This window comes from Phyllostomus discolor, chromosome 9 (genome assembly GCF_004126475.2).
Source record: "Phyllostomus discolor isolate MPI-MPIP mPhyDis1 chromosome 9, mPhyDis1.pri.v3, whole genome shotgun sequence".
NCBI classification, from domain to species: Eukaryota; Metazoa; Chordata; class Mammalia; order Chiroptera; family Phyllostomidae; genus Phyllostomus; species Phyllostomus discolor.
The window spans coordinates 64,478,055-64,503,112 of record NC_040911.2 but is presented as its reverse complement, the minus strand read 5'-3'; the positions used below and the strand labels follow the sequence as shown (position 1 = coordinate 64,503,112).

At 37.3% G+C, this 25,058-nt stretch overlaps 1 protein-coding gene across 3 annotated transcripts in view; it reads right to left on the bottom strand.

Annotated features, from left to right (window-relative positions):
* RALGAPA2 (Ral GTPase activating protein catalytic subunit alpha 2) overlaps window positions 1-25,058 on the bottom strand; it is a 369,400-nt gene that overhangs the window by 255,672 nt on the left and 88,670 nt on the right. For all 3 annotated transcript variants that reach the window (XM_036009474.1, XM_036009475.1, XM_028523690.2), the window contains exons 4-8: window positions 22,535-22,592; window positions 10,886-10,929; window positions 8,490-8,667; window positions 7,603-7,718; window positions 692-830 (exon numbers count right to left, since the gene is read on the bottom strand). In XM_036009474.1, the coding sequence (XP_035865367.1) occupies window positions 692-830; window positions 7,603-7,718; window positions 8,490-8,667; window positions 10,886-10,929; window positions 22,535-22,592 (535 nt within the window). The remainder of the gene's footprint in view (window positions 1-691; window positions 831-7,602; window positions 7,719-8,489; window positions 8,668-10,885; window positions 10,930-22,534; window positions 22,593-25,058) is intronic.

Here is a 25,058-nt window from a genome sequence, read left to right as displayed (position 1 = left end):
AGTGTTCTTAATTACTCATTTTAACTAATTTCACCTGCTTTAAAATAAGAGGCAAAGGAAGATTTGCCCTACCTCCATCACACTAAGGGATGCTTCTGGCCTATGAATTCTCATTTTTTGAAGAAAAACTTTAGAAGCTAAATGAGAAATTCCCTTATGTTTTCTTCCCCTCTGGGCTTACCATCCCCAGGATGCCCAATTGTCTAAACGTCTGCCCCTCCATAAGCAGCTGCTGCTAGATGAAAGATCCAGTAAAAAAGAAATGGCATACTATGGGAAGTTGTGTGGTCTGGGGTGGCCTGCCTATGACCACTGACTAAGGTCTGGGATCACCATACGCCACCACCAGTAAGAGAACACTTAAGGAAATGCAAGTTTGTTTGTTTTTTCCACATTAAAAGATTTTAATTGTAATTCCATCAAAATAATCACAATTCACTTCAAATTATTTCTGAACACAGGAACCACAGTACCCTTTTATTGTTGTGAGCTGAGATACACCTTAGTTTGTACAAACGCTTAGAACACTTAAAATCATTTATTAGGAAATTTTAAGTATCTTACAATAAAGTTAGCATTAAGTATAAGAATAAATTAACTATTTTACTTCAAAATAATCAAAGGTCACTTTGAAAGAGTCCGTACAGCTTCCCCATGGAAATCCTCTGTACACGGCTCAATAAGTACTTACCAAGTACAGGTTTGTAGATGTTTGTTAACTTAGTAAATGATGGGAATAAATGAGGAAGATAATACTTTCGAAACAATGTAAAAAGAAATTTAAAACCAGTATCTTGATTCTCTTTATTCTTCCACTCCAAGCTTGCAGCCTTGGGATAATATGTGGAAAAAAATACATATATTTACATTTCAAATTAATGTATACTAAACTGAAAATGTTATTGTTAAAATTCCTATTGTAATTTAAAAAATGGACAAATAATATTGATAATTATGTAATAAAATCATATCTAAAAACTCAGATGACAAAAAATAGTTGAAAACAAAACAGCAACTATGTTAAAAGCAGCATTTTTACTAAGTATTACAAAAATCATCCAATAATGTCACTCTTTGAGACTTGATCTCCGACATCCTGCCCCTATTTTTCCACATGTTCCTTGTAATGATTTAACACTCCTTATACCATTAAAACATCTAGTTAGATATAAAAAGGTGTACATTTTTTTTAAAGATTTTATTTATTTATTTTTTAGAGAGGGGATGGGAGAAACATTTCTGTGTCAGAGAAACATCAATTGGTTGCCTCTCCCACACTGCCAACCAGCAACTTTGCCTGCAACCCAGGCATGTACCCTGACCAGGAATTGAACTGGTTGATCCTTTGATTTATAGGATGATGCCTAACCCATTGAGCCACACCAGTCAGGTCACAAGGTGCTTTTAATTTTTAATTTATTTTTGATGTTTTTATTGTTGGTCTATTATAGTCCCAATATTCCCCTGTTGCTCTCCCCTACCCTGCGTCCCAACTTCCACAGTCAATCCCCACCCTACTGTCCATGTCCATGAGTCATTTATGCTTGTTCAACTAGACCCTTCCCCTTCGTTCCTCCCTTCTCACCACGCCCCCCCAACTCCTCCCCTCTGGTCACTGTTCATATGTTGCTTGTTTCCATGCCACTAGTTCTATTTTTCTCATTTCCTTTCTTTTATTCATTAGATTCCACCTATAGGTGAGATCATATGGTATCTGTCTTTTGCTTCCTGGTTTATTTCACTTAGCATTATACTCTCTAGTTCCATCCATGCTGTCCCAAAAGGTAGCAGGTTCCTTATTTCCTTCTGCTGGGTAGTATTCCAATGTGAAAACGTACCATAGTTTTTTCATCCACTCACTTACTTATGGGCATTTAGGCTGTTTCTAGCACTTGGCTATTGTAAATAATGCTGCTATGAACATTGGGCTACACAAGTTCCTTTGAATTGGTGATTCAGGATTCTTAGGGTATAATCCCAGCAATGGAATTGCTGGGTCAAAAAGCAGCTCCATTTTTAGTTTTTGAATAAATTCCATACTGTTTTCCACAGTGGCTGCACCAGTCTGCATTCCCACCAACAGTGCACTACAGTTCCCTTTTTCCCTCATCCTCGATAGTACTTGTTTGTTGATTTGGTTATGATGGCCATTCGGACAGGTGTGAGGGGGTATCTCATTGTGGTTTTAATTTGCATCTCTCTGATGGCTAGTGATGTTGAGCATCCTTTCATATGCTATGGGCCTTCTGTATGTCTTCCTTGGAGAAATGTCTGTTCAGATCCTTTGCCCACTTTTTAATTGGGTTGTTTGTCCTCCTGGTGTTGAGTCATATGAGTTCTTTATATATTTTAGAGATCAAACCCTTGTCTAAGGTATTACTGTAGGCAAATATGTTTCCCCATATGCTTGGTTCCCTTTTCATTTTGATGCTGTATTTGGCTGTGAATAAGCTTTTTAATTTGATGTAGTCTCATGTGTTTATTCTTTTCTTTATTTCCCTTGCCCTAGAGGATGTATCAGCAAAAATATTGCCATGTGGGATACTTGAAAGTTTACTGCCTGTTTTCCTGTAAGACTTTTATGGTATTATGACTTATGTTCAAGTCTTTTATCCATTTAGAGTTTATTGTGGAGTATGGTGTAAACTGGAGGTCTAGTTTCATTTTTTTGCATGTACCATTCCAGATCTCCCAGCACCATTTGTTAAAGAGGCTATTTTTACTACATTTTATGCTTCTGTCCCCTTTGTCAAATACTGACCATAGAAACATGTTTTTTTTCTGGGCTCTCTATTCTATTCCATTGATCTACGTATCTGTTCTTATGCCAATATCAGACTATTTTGATTACAGTGGCCTTGTAGTACAGTTTAATATCAGGTATTGTGATCCTTCCTACTTTGTCCTTTGTCAAGATTGCTGAGTCTATTTGGGGTCATTTTTGATCCACTGAACTATTTTAATTATTTTAATATATTTTATTGATTATGCCATTACAGTTATCCCATTTATTCCCCTCCGCCCAGCACCAACCTTCCCACCAGCATCCCCCCATACTACCATGGGTTATACATATAAGTTCTTTGGCTTCTACATTTTGCACACTATTCTTAACCTCCCCCTGTCTATTTTGTACCTACCATTCATGCTTCTTACTCCCTGCACCTACTCCCCCATCCTCCCCCAACCCCTCCCTTCTGATAACCCTCCATGTGACCTCCATTTCTGTGATTTTGTTCCTGTTTTACTTGTTTGCTTAGTTTGTTTTTTTTCTGGTTTTTTTTTTTTTTAGGCTCAGTTGGTGATAGTTGAGTTTGTTGTCATTTCACTATTCATGTTTTTGATCACCTTCTTTTTCTTAGATAAGTCCCTTCAACATATCATATAATAACAGCTTGGTGACGATGAGCTCCTTTAACTTGACCTTATCTGGGAAGCACTTTATCTGTCCTCCCATTCTAAATGATGGCTTTGCTAGATAGAGTAATCTTGGATGTAGATCCTTGCTTTTCATGACTTTGAATACTTCTTTCCAGCCCCATCTTGCCTGGAAGGTTTCTTCAGAGAAATCAGCTGCTAGTCTTATGGGAACTCCTTGACAGATAACTCTCTCCTTTCCTCTTGCTGCTTTTAAGATTCTCTCCTTATCTTTAATCTTGGGTAATATAATTATGATGTGTCTTGGTGTATGCTTGCTTGGGTCCAACTTCTTTGGGACTTTCTGAGCTTCCTGGACTTCCTGGAAGTCTATTTCCTTTGCCAGATTAAGGAAGTTCTCTATTTTGTTTCCAAATAAGTTTTCCATTTCTTGCTTTTCCTCTTCTCTTATGGTACCCCTATGATTCGTTTGTTCGAACGTTTCAAGTTATCCCGGAAATTCCTAAACCTCTCCTCATTTTTTTGAATCTTTGTTTCTTCATTCTGTTCTGATTGGATGTTTCTTTCCTTCCTCTGTTCCAAATCACTGATTTGAGTTCCGGTTTCCTTCCCTTCCCTGTTGTTTCCCTGTATATTTTGCTTTATTTCATTTTGCATAACCTTTACTTTTTCCTCTATTTTGAGACCATACTCAACCATTTTTGTGAGCATCCTGATTACCAGTGGTTTGAACTCTGCATCTGATAGGTTGGCTGTCTCTTCATCACTTAGTTCTATTTTTGGAACTTTGATCTGTTCTTTCATTTGGGCCATATTATTTTGTCTTGGTGTACCCGTTACTTTGTAAGGGGCAGAGCCTTAGATATTCACCTGGTGGGGTAACCCACATTGCTGTGTTGTGACACTATATGTGTAGAAGGGGTCAGAGAGGGAACAATGCTGCTTGCTTGGCTCTCAGTAGGCCTTCAATCACTTGCCCTGCTACCAACAAGCAAATTGGGCCCTTCTGGTGCTGATTCCAGGGTGGGTAGGCTTGTGCACATTCTAGCACCCTGTAGGTCTCACCAACAAACTGTCCTGTGAGGCTGGGAGTTTCTCCCACTGCAGCAATTCCCACAGGTTTTTACAGCCAGAGGTTTTGAGGCTTAATTTCCCCGTGCTGGGACCCTGGGTTGCGCGGTGAGTCTGGCTCCCCAGTTGCTCCTTCCGGTTTATCCACACACAAATGTGGGACCGCCTGGTCTGTCAGCTGCTGCCTCACTTGTCTAGTCCTCTAGCCTCCACCTTGCTGCAAGTCCTCTCCTCCCCAGCTGCCCATCTCCGCCTCTCCTGCCAGTCTGGATTAATGTTTCTTCTTTAAGTCCTTGGCTGTCAGATTTCCATACAGTTCAATTTTCTGGCAGTTCTGTTTATTTTTTGTTTTTAAATTTGCTGTTGTCCTTCTTTTGGTTTTGCAAGGAGGCAAAGTTCATCCACCTACTCCTCTATCTTGGCCAAAAGTTCCATATAATGTTTTGAAATGGTATTTTAATAGGGATTGCATTGAATCTAAAAAACTTAGAAAAGGCCATTTATTATAAACACAATTATGGAAACAAACCCTTCCAAAGATTTTATTCAATGTTACCTACATGCAAAATCAGTACCAAAAGGTATAGCTATGGAATCTTGAAAAATGCAGTATCCTTATGAAAAGCAATCCACAGGATAGTATAAGCCAGGCCTGACACCCCAGCCCCACCTGTCAGCGAGTCTTAGTACTTGCTATAACACTGAGTGTCCTAAGCAGTTTCCCAAATTCCTTTATAATGCAGCCCACTTAGAAAATGGCAGTAGTCCAGCACCTAAGGTAAAGAAATGAGGGGCTTAGCTGCCCCAGGGCAGAAGATCTCAAGAGTCTGTAAACTTCCAGTTCTCTGGGATGAGCCAAGGTAGAAATTCTGCTCTGAGGACTCACCCCAGTAGACAGAAGGGAGGGGATGAGAGGGGGATGGCCATGCCCATACAATTCTGCACACATATTAAAGGCTCACAGTCCATGTAAAAACCTTCCCCTATATCAACGGCATCCTTCCTCTAATGGAATCCTGGGGTATTCATGACTTATCTGAGGTCATACAACTCATTAATAACATATCTAGAATGAAAACCCAAGTCTCCCAAAACATCAAAGTTTGAGATACTGTATGCTGATCTGTCACTTCTGAACAGATAGAGTTCACAATCCATGAAGAATGGGCCTGCAGAGATAAAATGTAGAGGAACTAAAATTCCAGAAGATGAGAGAATACCTCAGTTGGGCTCTCAGAATTTTAGAGCCCTGTGTTTCTGGTGCTGGCTAAAGGAAATGGGAGAGGAGAACAGACAAGATTACCCAGCAGGAAAGGGTATTCAGAAAGAGCAGCCAAAGACTGAATCTTGAGGGACAGCACAGAGAAACACATTCCCCAGTGGAAACTGGAAAGAAGTAAAAGGGAGAAGGAAAGCCAGAAGAAAATATCATGGAAGGAATCTCATAAAGGAAGGGTAGACTGTCAAGTCATCTGAAAAACTGAGTACAGCACAAACTTAAGAGTGTCCTCCCTCTGGACTTGACCATAAGAATCCCTTAATATTCTTGGACCTCTTAGCAGTGACAAGGCAGAGAGGCAGGTAATAGAGGGTGTCAAGGAATATTAGGGGAGGAAGTAGACTTCACAGAGATTATTAGGTCAACAAACTTGGTTGTGAAATGAAAGGACAGAGATTGGACTATACCCAGGAAGAACTCAGAGATGAGAGAAGTGTTTGCTAAGAAAAAAGCACTCAGGAGCTTTTTCCAAACTGTATCAATGCTCAGAAATACAGACCAAGAGACATAAATCACCTATTGAAATCATAAACTAATGATTTTAATTTTGTATTCAGTTGGTAAAATAAAAGAAAGAAATTATGTGACATAAAGCAGGCTTGTGCTGATGGCACAATGAGGTAATTAAATATACTTTTGTTCAAATCTCCTTGTCTGCTCTGCCTATTCCTAATCTATTATACTCATTCAGCTTCAGGGCCTGCCTCGTCTTCCGTCTGTCTCTCTAGCATAGAGATCAGGGTTTGGGAAAGAGTAAAGAGGCAAAAATAGTTTACTAGGCAATGAAATAATAGTAATAATAAAAAAATATATATATAGGCCTCTGATCCCAGTTCCTGGCCACAAGTACTGGGCCCTAAAACCCCTATAATTTCCTAAGTTATGAGAGCACTAGGAGCACCTTCTGTTCTACTAAGGTGACTCTGGATGGGCTCCTAGATGGCTCCTAAATGAGGGCTGGTCACCAGAGAGACTAAGCCATGATTAGAACTTGGAATTTTTAGATCCTAGCTGCTCCATTTCTCCAGAAATGAGAGAGGGACTGGAATTGGGTTAATGATAGGTCATGCCTATGGGGAAAAAAACCTCCATAAAACCCAAATATAGCAGGGGTTTCAGGAAGCTTCCATGTACCAGACACTGACATACTGCAACTCCATGGGGACAAAAGCTCTTGCACTCAGGCCTTTCCCTTCTTGTGGCTGCTCATCTGTAGCCTTTATCATATTCTTTAAAGTAGTAAACATGAGTAAATATTGCCCTGAGTTCTGTGATTAATTTATTAGTCCTCTAATTTATTAGTCCTCTAATAAATTAATCACATCTAAAGATGCAATCATAAGAAGCTCTGATTTGTAGCCAAATTGGACAGAAGTTGTGGGTAACCTGGGGACCTACTACTTGCAATTGGTGTCTGAATAGGATGGGAATAGTGTTAAGGGGCTAAGATCTTAACATGTGGGCTCGGATGCTATCTCCAGGTAGACGGTGTCAGAATTGAGTTAAATTGTGAGACCCTAGCTGCTGTCACAGAGAATTGCTTGTTGGGGGTAAAAATCCCATACATTTGGTGACCAGAAGCATCACACATGAACTGTTCTCTGAAAATGTGGTAATAATATTACAGTAAAGGAGATACACAGATGGAGAACTGAATTTTTCCTTTTACCTGCACACTTACATAAAATAGTGTGTATGCCTGGAATTTGCTGAAGTGCCCTGGCCAGACTCTGTGTTTAGTGAAATAGCACATAAAATCATCTCAAATAAAAAGCAAAGTAGAAAATGTGAGCAAACAGAAAGAAAAGAGAGAATGTTTTCTCTTTCCTACTGAGAATAAGACCATCACTAAATTATCTACAATTTGCTCTTACCTGAATAACCATATACTTCAATAGTATTTGGAGAAAAAAGCATGTTTGGTCCTCAACTATCTTTTCCCCTGATATGGCTGGCAGAAGTGGAGTGATTTCTTCTGGATATATCTTTGCTGCAGAGTGGAAAATAATGAGAGTCTTTCATCACAATTAAATTTTAAACGGGATTTTTTAAAAATGGCCTCTACTAAAATACATGTATCCATTTATTAGAACTGCTCACATGGACCAAGTCAGTGTGCATGAAGGGCTTAGAAGCATGATACAGAAGCCACAAAGCCACCTGTCCCACTGCACCATTCTTTCCCCTTTCAAATTCTGCTTTGGTCATCCTAACATCAAATACCTCTCATTTGGCAATAAAAGTGACAGGTAGTTATAAATCAATGGCCCTAACAGGACACAAATGGCTGCCATTAATAGTCCCATGAGGCATTTACCGTCCTCCCGTTAATGTTGCATGAAAATACATAGCTAACAAAAAAAAAATGTTGGTAAGCAAATGAATGAAACAATAGCAATGAGGACAACAGACAGTAAATACTATGGATAGTGGATTTGAATTGCATTACCAGTCACAAAAACACTCCAGACATACCAAGTGTCCCTACTTCCTGCTATTGCCAACATCTGTCCTACTCCCTTCCATTCCTGTTCCCACCACTTCAGTAATTTTCTCTTGCCATCATTTCATATAAAATAGGTTTAAGTCTTCCAATTCAAATATGTATAAGAATCTACCATGAATATGAATGGGAAATAATTCCTGTTCAAAATTCATTTATGAAATCAAGATTTCTATTCAAGAAAATGACAAACCAAGGAATTCCTCAATGTAACTTTAAGAGTCATTTCAACCTGTAAGATCTGCTCACATCACTCACCATCAGCTGTGCTAGGGCTTGGACTGATGAGTGTCTCCAGAGTACAGGGCCCTCTGGAGGACATGATTGCTGGGAAACCAGGCACGAGGCAAGCAAAAATCAGCACCTGTTCTTCTGCACAGTTTGTCTGAAGTGCTTGAAGCCACAGAAGAAACAACTTGATTCCTTCACATCTTATCTAAAAAAAATAAAAGCAACAAAATTAAGCATATGTACTTGTGGAAATGCATTGCAATGTAGCATCAGTTCTGAGGAAGAAAAACTAGAAGTGAAAGGTATTGTTAAAGCACTGCGCTAAGTTCTTTACTTGGTGACAAGTAAGGAAGGATGCTGCAATACAGCACTAGGATTAAGACCTTGGGTTCTGGAGCCAGGGTGCCTGGGTTCAAATGCAGGCTGTGTCCCTTTCTAGCTTAGCTGTGACCTGTGGAGAACCACTTAACTTCTTTATGCCTTAGTGTCTCCAACTGTAAAATAGGGATGATGATAACAGAATTTACCACAAAGTACTGGTATAGGATTAAATGAGTTAGAAGAGTGCCTAACTCACAGTAAGCACTATTTATTTCCTATTGACAATATTTAATTCTTAAAGGCACAATCCCCATATCTGGAACACTCAAATAACCGTGAAAACAATGCAAAGATAATCTTCCAAATTCACACTGTGCTTTGGACAGCATTTATGTCATGTCACTACAATATGCACAAGTACAATGTTCTTGTATATCTGAATGTTTAGAGCTAATTAAGACCTTAAAGAATTGACTCAATGGGATGAAATAGCTCTCTAGCTTCCCTGCCTTATGTACCTACTCTATTCTCTCAACACCTTTGCCATGCTCTGAACGGTGTTTTCTATACGTCTATAGGGGTAGATGTGTCCTCCTTTTACCTCTAGACTTACTTTCAACTTCATTCCATTCCAAGAATCTATAACCACAGGTATTTCCATTTCTTATATTCCTAAATGGCCTAAAAGATAATGTCAATAAAAGAAGTTAAATAAGCAAAAGAGATGAAAAATAAGTCAGACACAGATGAAAGATTAATGAACTCCAAATGCAGGTAACTGAGGAACTGCCTGATTTCCTTTCAATTACACCAAGCTGTAGATTCCTCCAACAAGCCAAATAGGAAGCTCTGCAGAAAAGCCAAGAAAAGAAGACTCCCAACCCAAAATAAAGGGAAAAAAAAGAGAGAGAGAAGGAAAAATCTGGGCTAACTCCCCAGAGTAGACTGATGACAGTGCTCCTCCCATTAAAAGTGAATTCCACAGCACACTTTCAGACACACTTGTGGACTCACCACTTCTCTGCATAAAGCTCCATGCCCACTCACACCTGTCCTCTCCCAAGCATTGAAATAAGTGGTGACATTGGTGAATGCATAGTATTATTCAGCATTAGGCCAAAAATGATATGGCTCTATATATACCTAACTAAATTATATTAAATTTAACAAGAGGAAAGTTTCTTTAAAATTCTATCATAAATCTTCAATTTTTATGTTAACTGTTTTTAAGGTAACTAAACATAAATAAGGCCAATAAGAAACATGAGATAATGACCTGGCGGTTTTATACTATTAATTAAAATAGGAGGGACAAAATATGGTATCTATTGTGAAGCTAGGAATAGCCTGTCTCCTTTTTTCAACATGTAAGAAATACTTAACTTACCAAGATTAATTGGCTATGATGTTTTAAACTGCTATAAAACATAAAATGCATTAGCTTATTAAAGGCACACATATAACTTAATGAGCTATGAGTGAATTACCTTTCATAAAACACACATCCAAAGCTGGCTTCTTTCGTCAATGATTTTTAAGTGCCATCTTATCCCAGCATCAAATGGTATGTCATCATAAAAGGCATATTCATTTTAATAAGCCAATTTTAACTTAAATTGTAAGATCAATCTGCTGTAAATCAATAAATACTCAAAAGGAAGGTTTTGTTACTCTTTTCCCACACAATGGTGCTCAAAAATAATTCATAGACAACTAGAACTTTAACAACAAGATTACTGGGGTGAAGAGAATCAAGCATGTTAGCTCTGAAGCTCAGCAAGGAAGTAATCAACCCCTTCCCTTTCTGATGATAAAACTGGAGCAGTTAGCACCTTGCTATTGGTTCCCTAACTGTACACAGCAGAATCAAAATTAGAACTCAGAATTCCAAACTTCCAACCCCAAGCCAGTTTCTCCTAATTATATTTAAGATGTCTATTACAAAAGTTATGATGGAAGAACAAAAACTCTAACAAATATTAGAAATATAATTTCTCAATTAAAAAAATAAGTAAAGTGGTTTTCATAGTGGCCTAATTTTATTAATTTATGGAATAATTTAAGATTAAAAATACCATTACATATTCATCTAAAATAAATACCTTAATAGAATTTGCAGTGTGTAGAAGCTTCTTTAAAGTTGAGCCTGGAAGTTTAAAACAATAAATCAGAAATAAAGCATATAAATTTGAGATCTATTTTTAAAAGATTAGTTTTAGAGAGAAAAAATGTTCTTACAACACAAGACATTATATATATATATATATTTAATGTACTTTTAATGGTCAATTTTTCCAAACATTAAAATATTGAAAAATTTTTAAAAACTCAATATTAGAAGTATTAAAAGTATTAAAACTCACATTATTTTAAATATTTATAAAACAGAATACACTATAATTTTGCTTTCCTGGCTTAATGGAACCAATTCATCAATATTTTCTAAATCTACTTTCTTGCTTATCTCATTTTCAATTCCAAGAACGGCCATTCTTGATAATTTCTCCTGAGACATAAGTGTCAATTTTTTAATTTTATTTTTTATTGTATTTTTTCCATTACCATTTATCTCCTTTCTATCCCTCTCCTCCTCACACCCACAATCAGCATACTTGTCCACCTAAGAAGTGACAATCTTTTAAAGATCTTTTGAAGGCCACAAGTTCATAAAGATAGTTCAAATATAAATTTAACATTATAAAATCCTTTATTCATTTTAATTTTTTAAAAACTCCCTCTATATATCATGCTACAAACTAAAATCAACAATCAATGGCAGTATACCACCAGGAAAGAGACAAAAACACAGAGAAACACCCTCTTTGGTGCTGGTGTGTGAGGTCTGCCAAACGCTGACAGTGGAGCAGGAACATAGACCTTCTGGCATTATAATGTCTAACAAATACAAGGGAGCAGTAGTCCACTGGAGTAATCTGAAATTAACAAAAATTAACTCAAAATGACTCAAGGAACTAAATGTGAAATATGTAAGTATAAAACTTCAAGAAGAGCCCTGGCTGGTGTGGCTCAGTGGGTTGAGCGCTGGACTGTGAAGCAAAGGATCACCAGTTCAATTCCCAGTCAGGGCACATGCCTGAGTTGCAGGGCAGGTCCCCACTGCAGGGCAGGTCATGAAAGAGACCACCACACATTGATGTTTCTCTCCCTGTCTTTTTACCTGCCTTTTCCTCTCTAAATAAATACAATCTGAAATAATAAATAAATAAATAAATAAAAACTGAGCAATACCACTGAACATATGCCTTACCACATAGTGATAGCAAACAGCATATGAAAAGATGCTCAAGATCATTAGTCATTAGAGAAATTCAAGTTAAAACCACAGCAAGATACCATTACCACTAAACCAGAAAAGCTGAACATATCAAGTGTTGATGAGAATTCTCATCTTCCTGGTGGAAATGTAAAATGGTGCAACCTCTTTGGAAAACAATCTAGCAGTTAAATATATACTTTTATATGACTCAGCCATTCCATTCTTGAAGTAAGAAAGCACATGACCACACAGAGACTTACATGCAAACAAAAAAGCTTTATTTGAGGCCAAGTACTAGAAACAACCCAAATGTTTATCAACAAATGAACAAACTATGTTATAGCCATACAGTGGAATGCTGTACTACTCAGAATACGAAGAAATGAACTATTAATATATATACCAACACAGATGAATCACAAAATAAGTAAACTGAGTGAAAGCCAAACAAAGAAGAGTACACACTGGAGGATTCTTTAAGACTATAGAAAATCAAACTAATCTATAGCGGCAGAAAGCAGATCAATGGTTGCCTGGGACTGGGGAATAACATGGGGAAAGGTGGGAAAGGATCATGAGAAAACTTTGGGGAGTGATGACTATTCATTATCTTGATGGTAGTAATGGTTTCACAGGTATACATCTATGTCAAAACTTAGAAAAATGTACATTTTAAATAAGTATGTAAATTATACTCCAAGGAAAAATCTGTTTTTTAAAAAAATAAAAAGCAGAGCAGGTAGCCTGGAAGTGACTCAGTGAAAGATCAGGAGGATGAAGGTTGCAGTCAGACAGAGGTCAACAGGTGACAACGGACCAGAAGATAAAGTAAGGAAACCACAGAGGGTGTTGGGATCAAGGGGTTAATGGGTAACTTGGCATAAAGAAAAAGAACTGGGAGAGAACAAGGCATTAAAAAAAAGAGCAAGAGGACACGGCAGCAACAAGGAAGAAGACAAGGTGTCATAGCCAAAGGAGAGAGATTTCCACAAGGGAGATAGTGGATAATGCCTGGAATCAGCCTTAGAGGAAAGAAAGAACATTATTTTTACCTGCATATCCCTGAGGAACACAGACAAGCCTCAGAGAAAAGCCAGGTTTCACATGGCCAAAGAGATGAACACAAGAGGCTGAATCAGTAGGGCTGTTGCTTATCCCATAAAGAGAATTTCCAGAGGGAAGATCACACAATGGGAAGAAAGGGAAGAGATGCAGAACACTGATGGTAAAAGCACTCCAAAGAGGACCCTGAGTAGATGCCAAGTGAGCTGAGGAAGCATTAAATCCAGTTACCCCGGGCAGACATGAAGGCATGCAAGGACCCTAGATTTCGCTTAGCCGGGCTCTGATGCACCTCTAAAGGAGTCCTAGCATGAAGGACATTGGGAGACCATGCTGGCTCAGAAAGAGTAAGCTATGGTGTAGCCTGTCAAACTCAAGGCCTGTCTAATTCAGACTCCTGAGGAGAAGTTAGAGCCCAGTGAGCCCTAGAAACTTTGAGAAATGAGGCTGCTCAAAGGTCATGTTCATATCCCTGGTAATATGAGGCCACTGAGTAGCCCAAGGCATAAAGCCAGAGCCACCCTTAAAAGGTCATAAACAAATGTGCAGTTTAGTTATGTCCTTGGTGTTTATATTATGTATGAGAAAAATCTAACTGAGCAAACTAGATTCAATTATGACTCATATAAAACACATATGAGGTATTGTACATGTGTGAATTTTTCACTACCTGAGCCCACTCCTTTAAGTACAAGGTTATTTTTAACATTTTTTACATAAAGTATCTCGAGCATAAAATATATCCTTCTACCCACTCAGCAAATATTTACTGAATATAGGCACAACACTGTACACTGAATGGGACAGGAAATCTGCTTTCTAGAGGCTTGTGAGTAGTAAACCCTCTTAAAGCAAACACACATATAACTTGAGTCCTGTAGTGATGCCACATGAGCACATGAAGGGGTGCCACAGCATTCCCTTGCACCGAATATCCCTGGTTTGCTGATGTGCCCTTCTCTGTCATCTCCTCACTCCGTGTCAATTCCATTATTTCACAGAGATGAGACTATAAGCAGCCACCTTTACCCACCATGATTTATTGGCCTAAAAATGACTTCAGGAAAATTTTGATAAACGATTCTTTTCAATTTGTAATCAGTAATAAAATTTTATAAATAGTTGAGTAGCAAATAAACATACATCAGACTTGATGAGAGCCTTGTCAACTATTTCCCTAATCTTCTTACTCTCTAAAACACGACTTGAAGCAATATCTCTAACTGCCTGGAAGAATGAACCTGTGTTCATTACACACTGCAAAACTTAAAAGTTCAAAGATTTGTCCTCACTCAATGATTTATATAGCAATGATACAGTCTTTAAAACCATAAACAAAGAGAAAATTTAGGACTTTTTTTTTCCTTCTAAAAAGAGTTTTAAGAGAATTAGAATGTCTCTTTTTCCTGAAGATCCAATAAGACGCGGTGATTAAGAAAAAAAACTTCAAATACTGTGGCAGTTGATGTTATAAATTACTTTCTTTCTTCTCAGGATAAAATGTAGCTATCCAGTAGGTCTGAGAGCTTTAAAGACTTGCCATAATACAGACACTGCTATTATTTTAAGCTTTTATGCTTAGTATCATTGCCATTTGTAGTATGAGACAGCAAGCAAACTGAATCAGTGGTATGTAAACCAAGCCTTAAGTCTCTAAATATATATCAGAGTACCTACTCAAGATGGCAAAGAAGGTGGAAGTTGCACTTACCCTTTTTCATGACCATGTCAAAATTACAACTTAATTATAGAATAATCAACCTGGGTAACCATCTGAAGACTAGCTAAAGAAAAGTCTCATAATTAAGGATATACAGAAAAAGCCACATGGAGACTGGTAGGGAAGTGAAGGCACAAAACGGGCTAGCTCTGAACCCATGTGCAGCAGCTGAGAATCCAGAGGGATATCTCAGCTACTGAGGTACCCCCTGAGGAACGTTGTGTCTCAACCCCATGGGAAGCTCCCTAGCCCAAATCACCAGTGCCAGGAAGAGGAACATCTGGCAGTGAAATTCAGCAGGAATTCTACCTGCCTAGGTGAGAGGGAAAGCTGTTGGAAACTCAGGTGTCCTCTTAAAAGGACAATGCACAAAATCTCACTCACAGGCACTCACCCTGAGCTCTAGGTAAGGGAGGGCAGCTGTGAGGGTGCTTGAGGCACACATGGAGAGACTGAGTTATGTGGCTTTGAGGAGAGGGCCAGAGAGACAGCCGCTAATGTCCCTGTGTTGAGTCCCTCTCTCACACAACACCCACAGAAGCCATGTTTCCTGGGTAGAACACTCCCCACAACAATATCAGCCTAAGAAACTGCACTGGCCACACCCTGAACAGCACCCAGCCTGGGTCTGTGCTGCAGTGTTTCTTAAAGAAGTCTCAAAGTATTCTGGCTAAGCTCAGGGCATGCCTGTTACACAGAAAAAGAAACTGAGTTGTGTGACTATCAGGGCAAGGGCATTTTTCCATTTTCATTCTACCCCTGCCATACTTCCTGTGTTGAGCCCAACCTGTATCCTCATAGCATTATCCTAGAAAGCTCCACTAGCTCCATTTTGGCAACTCCCTAAGGCCTTACCCTACCCAGTTTACACACCACTGTAGTCTCTACAGGTGGTGACCAGCATGGGCCCACATTACAGTTGTTCTTAAAATGGGGAACTCCAGGCAGACTTGGTGGCTGCCAGAGACATACATGAAGAGGCTGAGTTGTGCACCTTTAGAACAAAGGCCATCTTCCTGCATACCAGATGAACACCACCATTCCTGTGCTGGGTCCTCCCTTCACATAGCCAAATTTTTATCTGCTTTAGCCTGAAGAACTCTACTGGCTCCACCCTGATGACACCCTGAGACCATGCCCCAATTCAAAGGTCCCCAGGTCCCAGGTGGCTGGTGGCTGGTCTCAGTATACCCTGAGACTTTTGCTGAGTGGCCTCAGACTGGCACTGGTGCCTAGATTTAATCTGTATGGCTCTCGGGAGTGGGGTAAGGGTGAAAAGAAGGCGAAAGGACTAGTCAAGGAGTATGCATTAATGACCCATGGACATGAGCAACAGGGTGGGGAATGGCTGTGAGAGTGAGGGGGTGGGGGAGGATGGGCTGGAACAGAGGAGGGCAAAGGGGGAAAAACTGGGACAACTGTAATAGAATAACAATAAAATATTTAAAACATAAAAATAAAATAAATTAGCCATCAAAAAAAGAAAAGAATCTATGTTGCTCTTACCTGTTGATTCCCTGAGAACCTAGCCCAAAGGCTCTTTCAATGGTAGAGCTGAGCAAGGACCCAGCAAGCAGCAGAAAGTCTCAGGGTGCCCTGGGACTTCTGCTAACATGCTCAAGGCCTGGTACTGGTGGCAGCCAGCAGCAGGACACAGCTTGGTCCCTCCCATGCAAACCCAGGCCCAGCACAGGCAGCAAACACTGTGGATCACTCTGTAGCTCCTAACATATAGCCTAGGGCCTGTCATAGGCAGTGTGTGACATTAACCTGCACTGGAGTCCTCCCCAAAAGGTCCAAGAATGAACACACCTAGTGGCTAGCTTCAGAACACAACAAAGCAGAATCCAGTTAGCTCCATAAGCACCATACCCACAGGGAGGTTTTACAGGCATCAGACCTCACTGAGGTGAATTCTGCTTCATGGGGTTAGGCCTCACTCTTACACTATGGCCATGACCAATCCTCATGTTACAGGGGAGAGACCCAAGTCAGGGCTCCCAACCCCTACCTCAATCTTCCTCCTCAGTTCTTGTCTCGCTTGCAAGAGATGAATTTAAGCAAGAAACAAACATGTATCATGGAAATGAGATAGTAAGCTTATTTATGAAATACATATGAGCACAAAGCTTAAAGCAGCAGGCACCCAGCTAATCTGAATGCCCCACGTATAGAGGAAATAAAGTCGTTAGTAAGTTTTTCTATACACTTGAGCCGAGGTTACAAGTGGGTACTCAGCTAATCTGGTGCACCAACTCCTAGGGTTTGGGGGTTATATACCTTAGTCAGCTTCGAGGTTCCCCCTCCTCTTTCCCCTTCTAAACCTCAGGAATAATGTACAGGTACAAAGGCTTTCTTTTTCAGCTAGTGAAGGCTCTTTGTCTTAATAGTGAAATTGCTACAGAGACTCCCTTTCCCAGCACAGAGTCTCAAAGACTCCCTTCCTCCTGTGCTATCTTTGCTTGTGATGTTCTGAATGTCCAGCAATCTTATCGGACCAGGCTCATAATTGCTGAATCAACTGGTGAGCCATGTCTTCCTCCTCCTCCCTACCTTAGTTTACTATCCTATACTACCTAACACTCACAGCAAGCCAGCCTGAGGGTCAAACCCACACATGAACATGCCAACAGCAACCAAGGTTCAACTACAACAGAAGGGCTCATACTACCCACACAAAGGAAACTCCAGGGTACCTGAATGAAATAATCAGGGAGACTACACCACTGGTTCCCACAGTCATCTACTGATAAGGCACCTGGCCAGCACTGGGAGAGTAGCAGATCTATCTAATACAAAGAAAGAAACACAGAAAGGCAGCCAAAATGGTGAGACAAAAAACATGCCCCAAATGAAAAAAGGAGAAACCTCATCCCTCAAAAAAAGAACTAAATAAAATGGAGGCAAACAATCTACCCGATAGAGTTCAAAACAATGATTATAAGGTTGTTCGAAGAACTTAGTGAGAACTCAACAGAAAAAGAAGTCAGAAATGAATAATACAATATCTGAAATGAAGAATACACTAGAAGGAATCAAAAGCAAATCAGATAAAGCAGAGAATCAAATGAGCATTCTGTAATACTATGTAGGGGAAAACACCTAATCAGAGCAAAAAAAAATTTTTTTAAGAGAATACTTCAAAGGACCTCTGAGACAAAATCAAGTATAACATCATTTACATATTAGAGGTGCTGGAAGGAGAAGAGAGCAAATGATTGAGAACCTATTTAAAGGAATGACTGAAAACATCCCTAACCTACTGAAGAAAAAATACATACAAGCCCAGAAGTGCAGAAAGGTCAAAAAGGTGAACCCAGAGAGGCCCCAAACCAAGACACAAGGTAATTAAAATGGCAAAGGTTAAAGACAAAAAAAGAATCTCAAAAGCAGCAAGAGAAAGTTACCTATAAGAGAGCACCCATAAGACTGTCAGCTGATTTCTCAACCCAAACTTTGCAGGCCAGAAGGGATGGCCACAAAATACTCAAGGAAATGAAAAGCAAGAACCTACAACAAAGACTGCTCTACCCAGCAAGGCTACCATTTAAAATTGAAGGAAAGATATAAAGCTTCCCACACAAGAAAAAGCTAAAGAAGTTCATCACAACCAATATTACAAGATATGTTAAAAGAACTTCTTTAAAGAAGTAAAAAAGAGGAACATTAATATGTATCACAAAAGAGCAATAAATACATACCTATCAATAATCACTTTAAATGCAAATGGCTTAAATGTTCCAATAAAAAAACACAGTATAAATAAATGAATAAGAAAAAAACAACCCATATATATGCTGTCTACAAGAGTTCCATTTTAGATCAAAATACACATACAGACTGAAAGTAAAAAGATGGAAAAGATATTTCATGAAAATAGCAACAAAAAAAGCTGAGATGGCAACATTTAAATAATTAAACAGTAGAATTTAAAACAAGCACTATGACAGAGTAGTACATTATTATAATGATACAGGGATAAATTCAATAAGGGGATATAACCCTTGTAGACGTTTATATACCCAATATAAAAACACCTAACTATATAAAGCAAAGATGAGTGGACATAAACAGAGAGTTCAACAGTAATATAATCAGTCATAGTAGGGAATTTAACGCCCTATTGACATCAATAGATAGATCTTCCGGATAGAAAATTATCAACAACAACAACGACAACAAAAACTCCAGCAGCCTCAACTAACACATGAGATCAGAAGGGTTTAATTGATATTTTCAGGGCAGAATGTACATTCAAGTGCCACAGAACAGAATGCCAAAGCAGCAGAATGTACATTCAAGTGCCACAGAACATTTTCCAGGATAGACAACATGTGAGGTCCCCAAAAATGTCTCAACAAATTTTAGAACCCTGAAATTATATCAAGCATCCGCTCCAACCACAATGTTATGAAAACAGAAATCAATTACAAAAAAAAAAAATCCCACAAAGACCTGAAAAACACACAAATACATATAGGCTAATTAACATGCTACTAAGCAATGAAAGAGATCAAGGGAGAAATCAAAAATATCTTGAGACAAGTGAAAATAAAACCACAACAACCCAAAATCTATGGAACACAACAAAAGCAGTCATAAGAGGGAACTTCATAGACTACAGGCCTACCTCAACCCCCCCCCCACAAATAAATAATGTAAGGTTACCCCTAAAGTAGCTGGCAAAAGAACAAACAAAATCCAAGGTGAGTACAAGGAAGAAAATAATAAAGATCTAAAACAACAATTAAAAAGATCAACAAAACCAAAAGCTGGTTCTTTAAAAGATGTACAAACCTTTAACCAGCTTCATCAAGAAAGAAATAAAGAAGGCCAAAATAAATGAAATCAGAAATGAAAGAGAAGTGAAAACTGACACCACAGAAATACAAAGGATTTTAAGAAAATATGACAAACTATATGCCCCAAAATTGGACAATCTAGAAGAAATAAATGTCTTCCTAGAAACATACAATTTTTCAAGACTGAATCAAAAAGAAATAGAAAATCTGAAGAGACCAATTACAACCAATAAAATTGAAGCAGTAATAGAAAAACAAAAAACAAAAAAACACCTCTTCTCCCACCAACCCAAAAAAGGTCCTGAACCCAATGGCTTCACAGGTGAATTTCGGCAAACATTCAAAGAAGAACTAATACCTTTCTTTCTCAAACTATTTCAAAAAAATTCAAGAGGAGTAAGACACTATAAAGAAAGAATATGATAGGCTAGTATCTCTGATGAACATAAACACAAAAATTCTCAACAAAATATCTGCAAACTGAATTCAGCGATACATTAAGAAGATTATGTAAAATGACCAAAGGAGATTTATTTCCAAGACGCAAAGATGCTTCAATATCTGCAAATCAATTAATATGATACACCATATCTGATTATATCAGATACGGAAAAAGCATTTGACAAATCTAGCACCCATTTATAATAAAACCTCTCAACAAAGTAAGAAGAAACATACCTCAACATAATAAAGACCATATATGACAAACCCACAGCTAACATCAGACTCAGTGGGGAAAAACAAAAAGCATTTCCCTTAAGATCAGGAATAAGATGGGGATGTTCACTTTTAGGAACTTTTTGGCAAACCTGATACATACTACATAAATTAGGTAAACAACACATTCTGCAAACCCAACCCAGGAGTCAACTATTCCTGGTAAAATGCTATTAAATAGGGTAAAAAGATACTTGTACCAATAATTTTAACAGTAACCATGTGGTACTAGGCAGAATTAAAGTAACACTAAACACTGTCTACTAGATGCACAAAGTTTCACAACGCATTTGGCAAATTAATTCCCACACATAGTTCTAATAAATTTATTCATGCTGAGGTTAGCCTACTAGTCTTCAGAGGCTTTAAAGTATTATCCAAAGAAAATGAGTATGGTTTTCATACAAATGGCATAAAATTTAAGGAATATATCTAACAAAGATAAAAAATACTTATATGTAGTTACTTCTCATTGTCATCCATTCCTACTATATCATGAAGTATAACAAATCCCCATGATGTCTCTTTATACTAAGCATTTGATTTTGTTTATTTTTAATTTAAATACAAAAGGTCAAAGCATCAAGTAGCAGAAAGGCTATCAACAACTACCTAAAATTTAAAAAACTTTATACATGTGTTTGAAAGACTTAAACACTGAGGCATTATCATTAATGATTTAATCACTCAGTTCAATAGATGTATTTACTATACATACTTTACTTTCTATACATTAATAACAAAACTTTAAATAATTCAGTTTATGTTAAGAGTCAGTTATATTCTTCATACAAATAACTCCAAATTAAAATTAACATTCTGAATTTTGAAATATCCACTGAATGTGCCCTCTTCTTTCAGGTTCCATGTCTTTTACATACTGATTTTTCACCCAGAAAGCCCTTTCCACACTTTTCACACTCATCTTTCAAGGCTCAGATTAAAATTACCACTCTTGAAGCGTTCCTCAATTCCTCTGAATAGAATTATTCAACTTTTCTTGTTTGCTACCATTACACTTCTTTCATAGTAACAGTTATACTGTAATAATTTTTTTTCTCATCTAACCCCCACTAGATAGTTGGTTTATACAAGGACAGTAACCTAGTCTTTGACTTTGCCTCACAACTTTGCAGAGAAATGTCTCTCCCTCAGTAAATATTTGAATGAATGAATAAACAGTTAAGATTCCATTATAAGGCCATACTGTCCTCAAATGCAATCATCTAATAAAGAAAAATTATAGAAAATGTCAATCTTCTAAGACTAAAGGACTAAACCAGAAGCTCATTAAACAGAAGGTAGAACCACAAATTGCCATATTCTGCCATGTATAACGTGCACCAACATTTTTGGCCCAAACTCTCAGGAAAAAAATCTTTTATGTTTAATTCAATTTTTATTTATTTATATTTAGATACTTATTGTTTGTATTATAAGGAAATTTCAGCATTAATTTTTGAACATATTATGGTACAAGAAATTTTATATAACTAATAATTACAAAACACAAGAAGAGATACAAGGCATTTTAGGTACTACCCATGTATAATGCTTATCCTTATTTTTCCTTCAAAAATTTAGGCAAAAAAGTATGCATTATACATGGAAAAATATGGCACTCTAATTGTGCTGTAAATATTATTTTGAGTTGAAATGCTATCCAATGTCAAGAATTGGACAGAAAGGGTAGCCAAGGTAACTTGTTCTAGTTCAAGTACCTTCTTGCTGCCACATCCTACAGCGTTCAAACAGAAGAATTTTAAGTCAATGATTAAGGCTTGAAGAACAAGATACTTTTATAAGTAAAAATGTAAAATTACTTAAGAAAAATTCTCGAGATCATAATTCACCAAATCTTTTTGCACAGGAACCCCTGGTGCTCTGATTAAAAATGAAGACTTAATTTGGTATGTCTAGCTGGGAACTGAAATTCTGCATTTTTAAAAAGCTCTCTGTTGAGGATGCTGCTGCTGATCTACAAACCACATTTTAGCATAAACAAATATTATATGTCCTCAAGTCCAGGCTCGTCCTGTCTCAGTTTTAACTAGCATACCTTGTTAATATTCCTTGCTACAATCTATCTTGATGGTGTTAATTATATAAAACATTACTGAAAATTCAATTAGAAGAAATCCATGTTACTTGAAAAATATTTATTTGTTCTTACCTATACTTTGGTAATGCCATCGAAAGAAAATGCGTTCAGGTAGAAACTGCAGTATTTTCTAGAAAACAAACAAAAAATCATAAGAAAATGAACTATAAATGAAATTACACATTTTCATGATAGGTCCATAGTACTTACTATATATATTTCAGAAAAGAAAAAAATTATGTGCAATAACATAAACACTGTACTTGATCCTGTGCCCCTATGGAACAGTTTCTTTTACTCACCCCATGCAAGCTTCCCTAAATGTTTTAAAGAGATTCCTGTCCCACATTTAATTCCCTCATAATGAAAAACAAAAACAAAAAAACCCGAAAATTTTATCTTAATTAAATCACTGCCATTACTTAAATATTAAAAGATTAATTTCTTAAATGTCATGTTGCCCAGGTTTCTTGTTTTTCACCGTTCACTTCCCAGTTCCATTATAATCACTGTTAGTGTCTGTACAAGAAACAGAGTTGGGAAGAAAGATGAACAAAAGAGGATGAGATCATAAACAATTCTGTGGAGTAATAAAATGAAACTAGCAGCAAAAATTTCTTGAGATTAATAACAGCTAAACATAAGTTTTAGGACTGTAGTTATGATTCCACCCATTGGAACATTTCCAAAAGACAAATTTACGACATACAAGAATACTGGCTAATAAAAACAGTGCCCCGCCCCTCCACCTCCCAAAAAAAACCCAAAACCAATGAGGGTTATACTTTTTACTCTAGAGCAAGTTTTGGCAAGTTATCCTTGGGTATTATGATTTCTTCTACTTTACCTGCAACTACCTTTTTCTTTAAAAAAGTAGAAATCCAAAACTAGACAAAATAACGTTTCTTGGTATTGATAATACTTTACTATTTTACTATGAAAATACTCCATCTAAGTTTATCTAGTCCAGAGATTTTCAACCTTTTTCATCTCATGGCACACACAAACTAATTACTAAAATTCTGCAGCATACCAAAAAATATATTTTTTTTGTCGATCTGACAAAAAATGGGTATAATTTTGATTATGTTGTTGGCTGTTGTCATTTTGCTTTTATTTGACAATCTATGGGAAAAGAGGTCAGTGTCCCCGACTAGTCAGGTATTGCATGTTTTAAAAATTCTTGTGGCACACATGTTGAAAATCACTGATCTACACCTAATACTCTAACATTTTGAAAGGTTAAGGTAAATATTTTATATTCAGATCTCCTGATAACTGTATTTCTAGGCAGCTAACAAACTGCCTTCTGCATTCAAGTCATCTTGGGGTTTGGTTTGGTTTGATTTTGTCTTAACTTTCTAACTGGGTCAGTAACAATACACATGTATTTACCTAATTTGTTCTCACTTGACAATAAAAGGATTATGTAAGAACTTCTGGGAAAAGGCAAAACAAGTAAACTTCCATCAAACATGACTTTAAATGGCAAAGACTTTTCCCTCAGTTTGGATACTTCTTCACCCATAGCCTTGAACAGAAGGGATAACCTGACCATCCAGGTCTCACTACAATGTTACTTCCTCACAAAGGCCTTTTAAAATTCTATCAAGAGAGGCTTCCATCCTGTAACACCCCACTGGTGCTTTCTGCATCACTTGTTCTATCTTCATAGTCCTCATCCCTAGGGAAAGGATCTTGGTTCACTCATTTCAAAGCAATATTCCCTCCAACAGAGTATAAGCCCCATAAAAGCAATAATATCTTCATATTGTTCCCTGAAATATCCTCAGCACCTACAGCATGACTGGCACACAGTATGTGCTCAATAAATACTCATTAAAGGGATTTTTGAAAGCTTTTAATTTGTGAAATTGTGAATTTTACAGGTAAGCCCAATCTTTGCTATGGTCCTATGTTCACATTAACTAAAATATACTTTGTCTTTCCTTAAATGTCATTGACCTAACAATACTCACATTAAAATATGTGGGCATAGTTTAGCCCTTAGTAAAGAAAACTCAAAAAAATTTAAAAAATTAATTTTTCAAGATTTGATAAATATAAATACTAAAATATAAATGTATTTAGATCATTATTACAAATTCTTCAAACTATATATCTACACAGATAACAACGCTGTATAAACTATATCAAAGGTTATTTGATTATATATTAAAAGCAGTACATAGCTGATCACATGCTGAAAATCACTAAAGTTAATGTTCTCCTGCATTTCCTTTGCAGACTTCCCCTAGAACATGTTGGTTTGTTATCTTTTAAGACCCTTCTCTAAAAGTATATCTTATTTTACTATGTCATAATGCTAACATACACTCACACACAAAGACACATACAATGTGGTGTGCATATGTATCAAATCCTATTTAATGAAAAATACCTACACACTAGATACCAAACTTGACATCTGAAATAAAAGAAATGTGAATCAAATACTTAGTTTTCACTTCTAAGGGTTTCATGATTAGTGAAGAAGAGAGACAGTAAAGGAATTACTGGGTTGGCCAAAAAGATCATTTGTTTTTTTCCATAAAATGGCTCTACTACCACTTAGTTGTCTTTAATTTCATTTGAA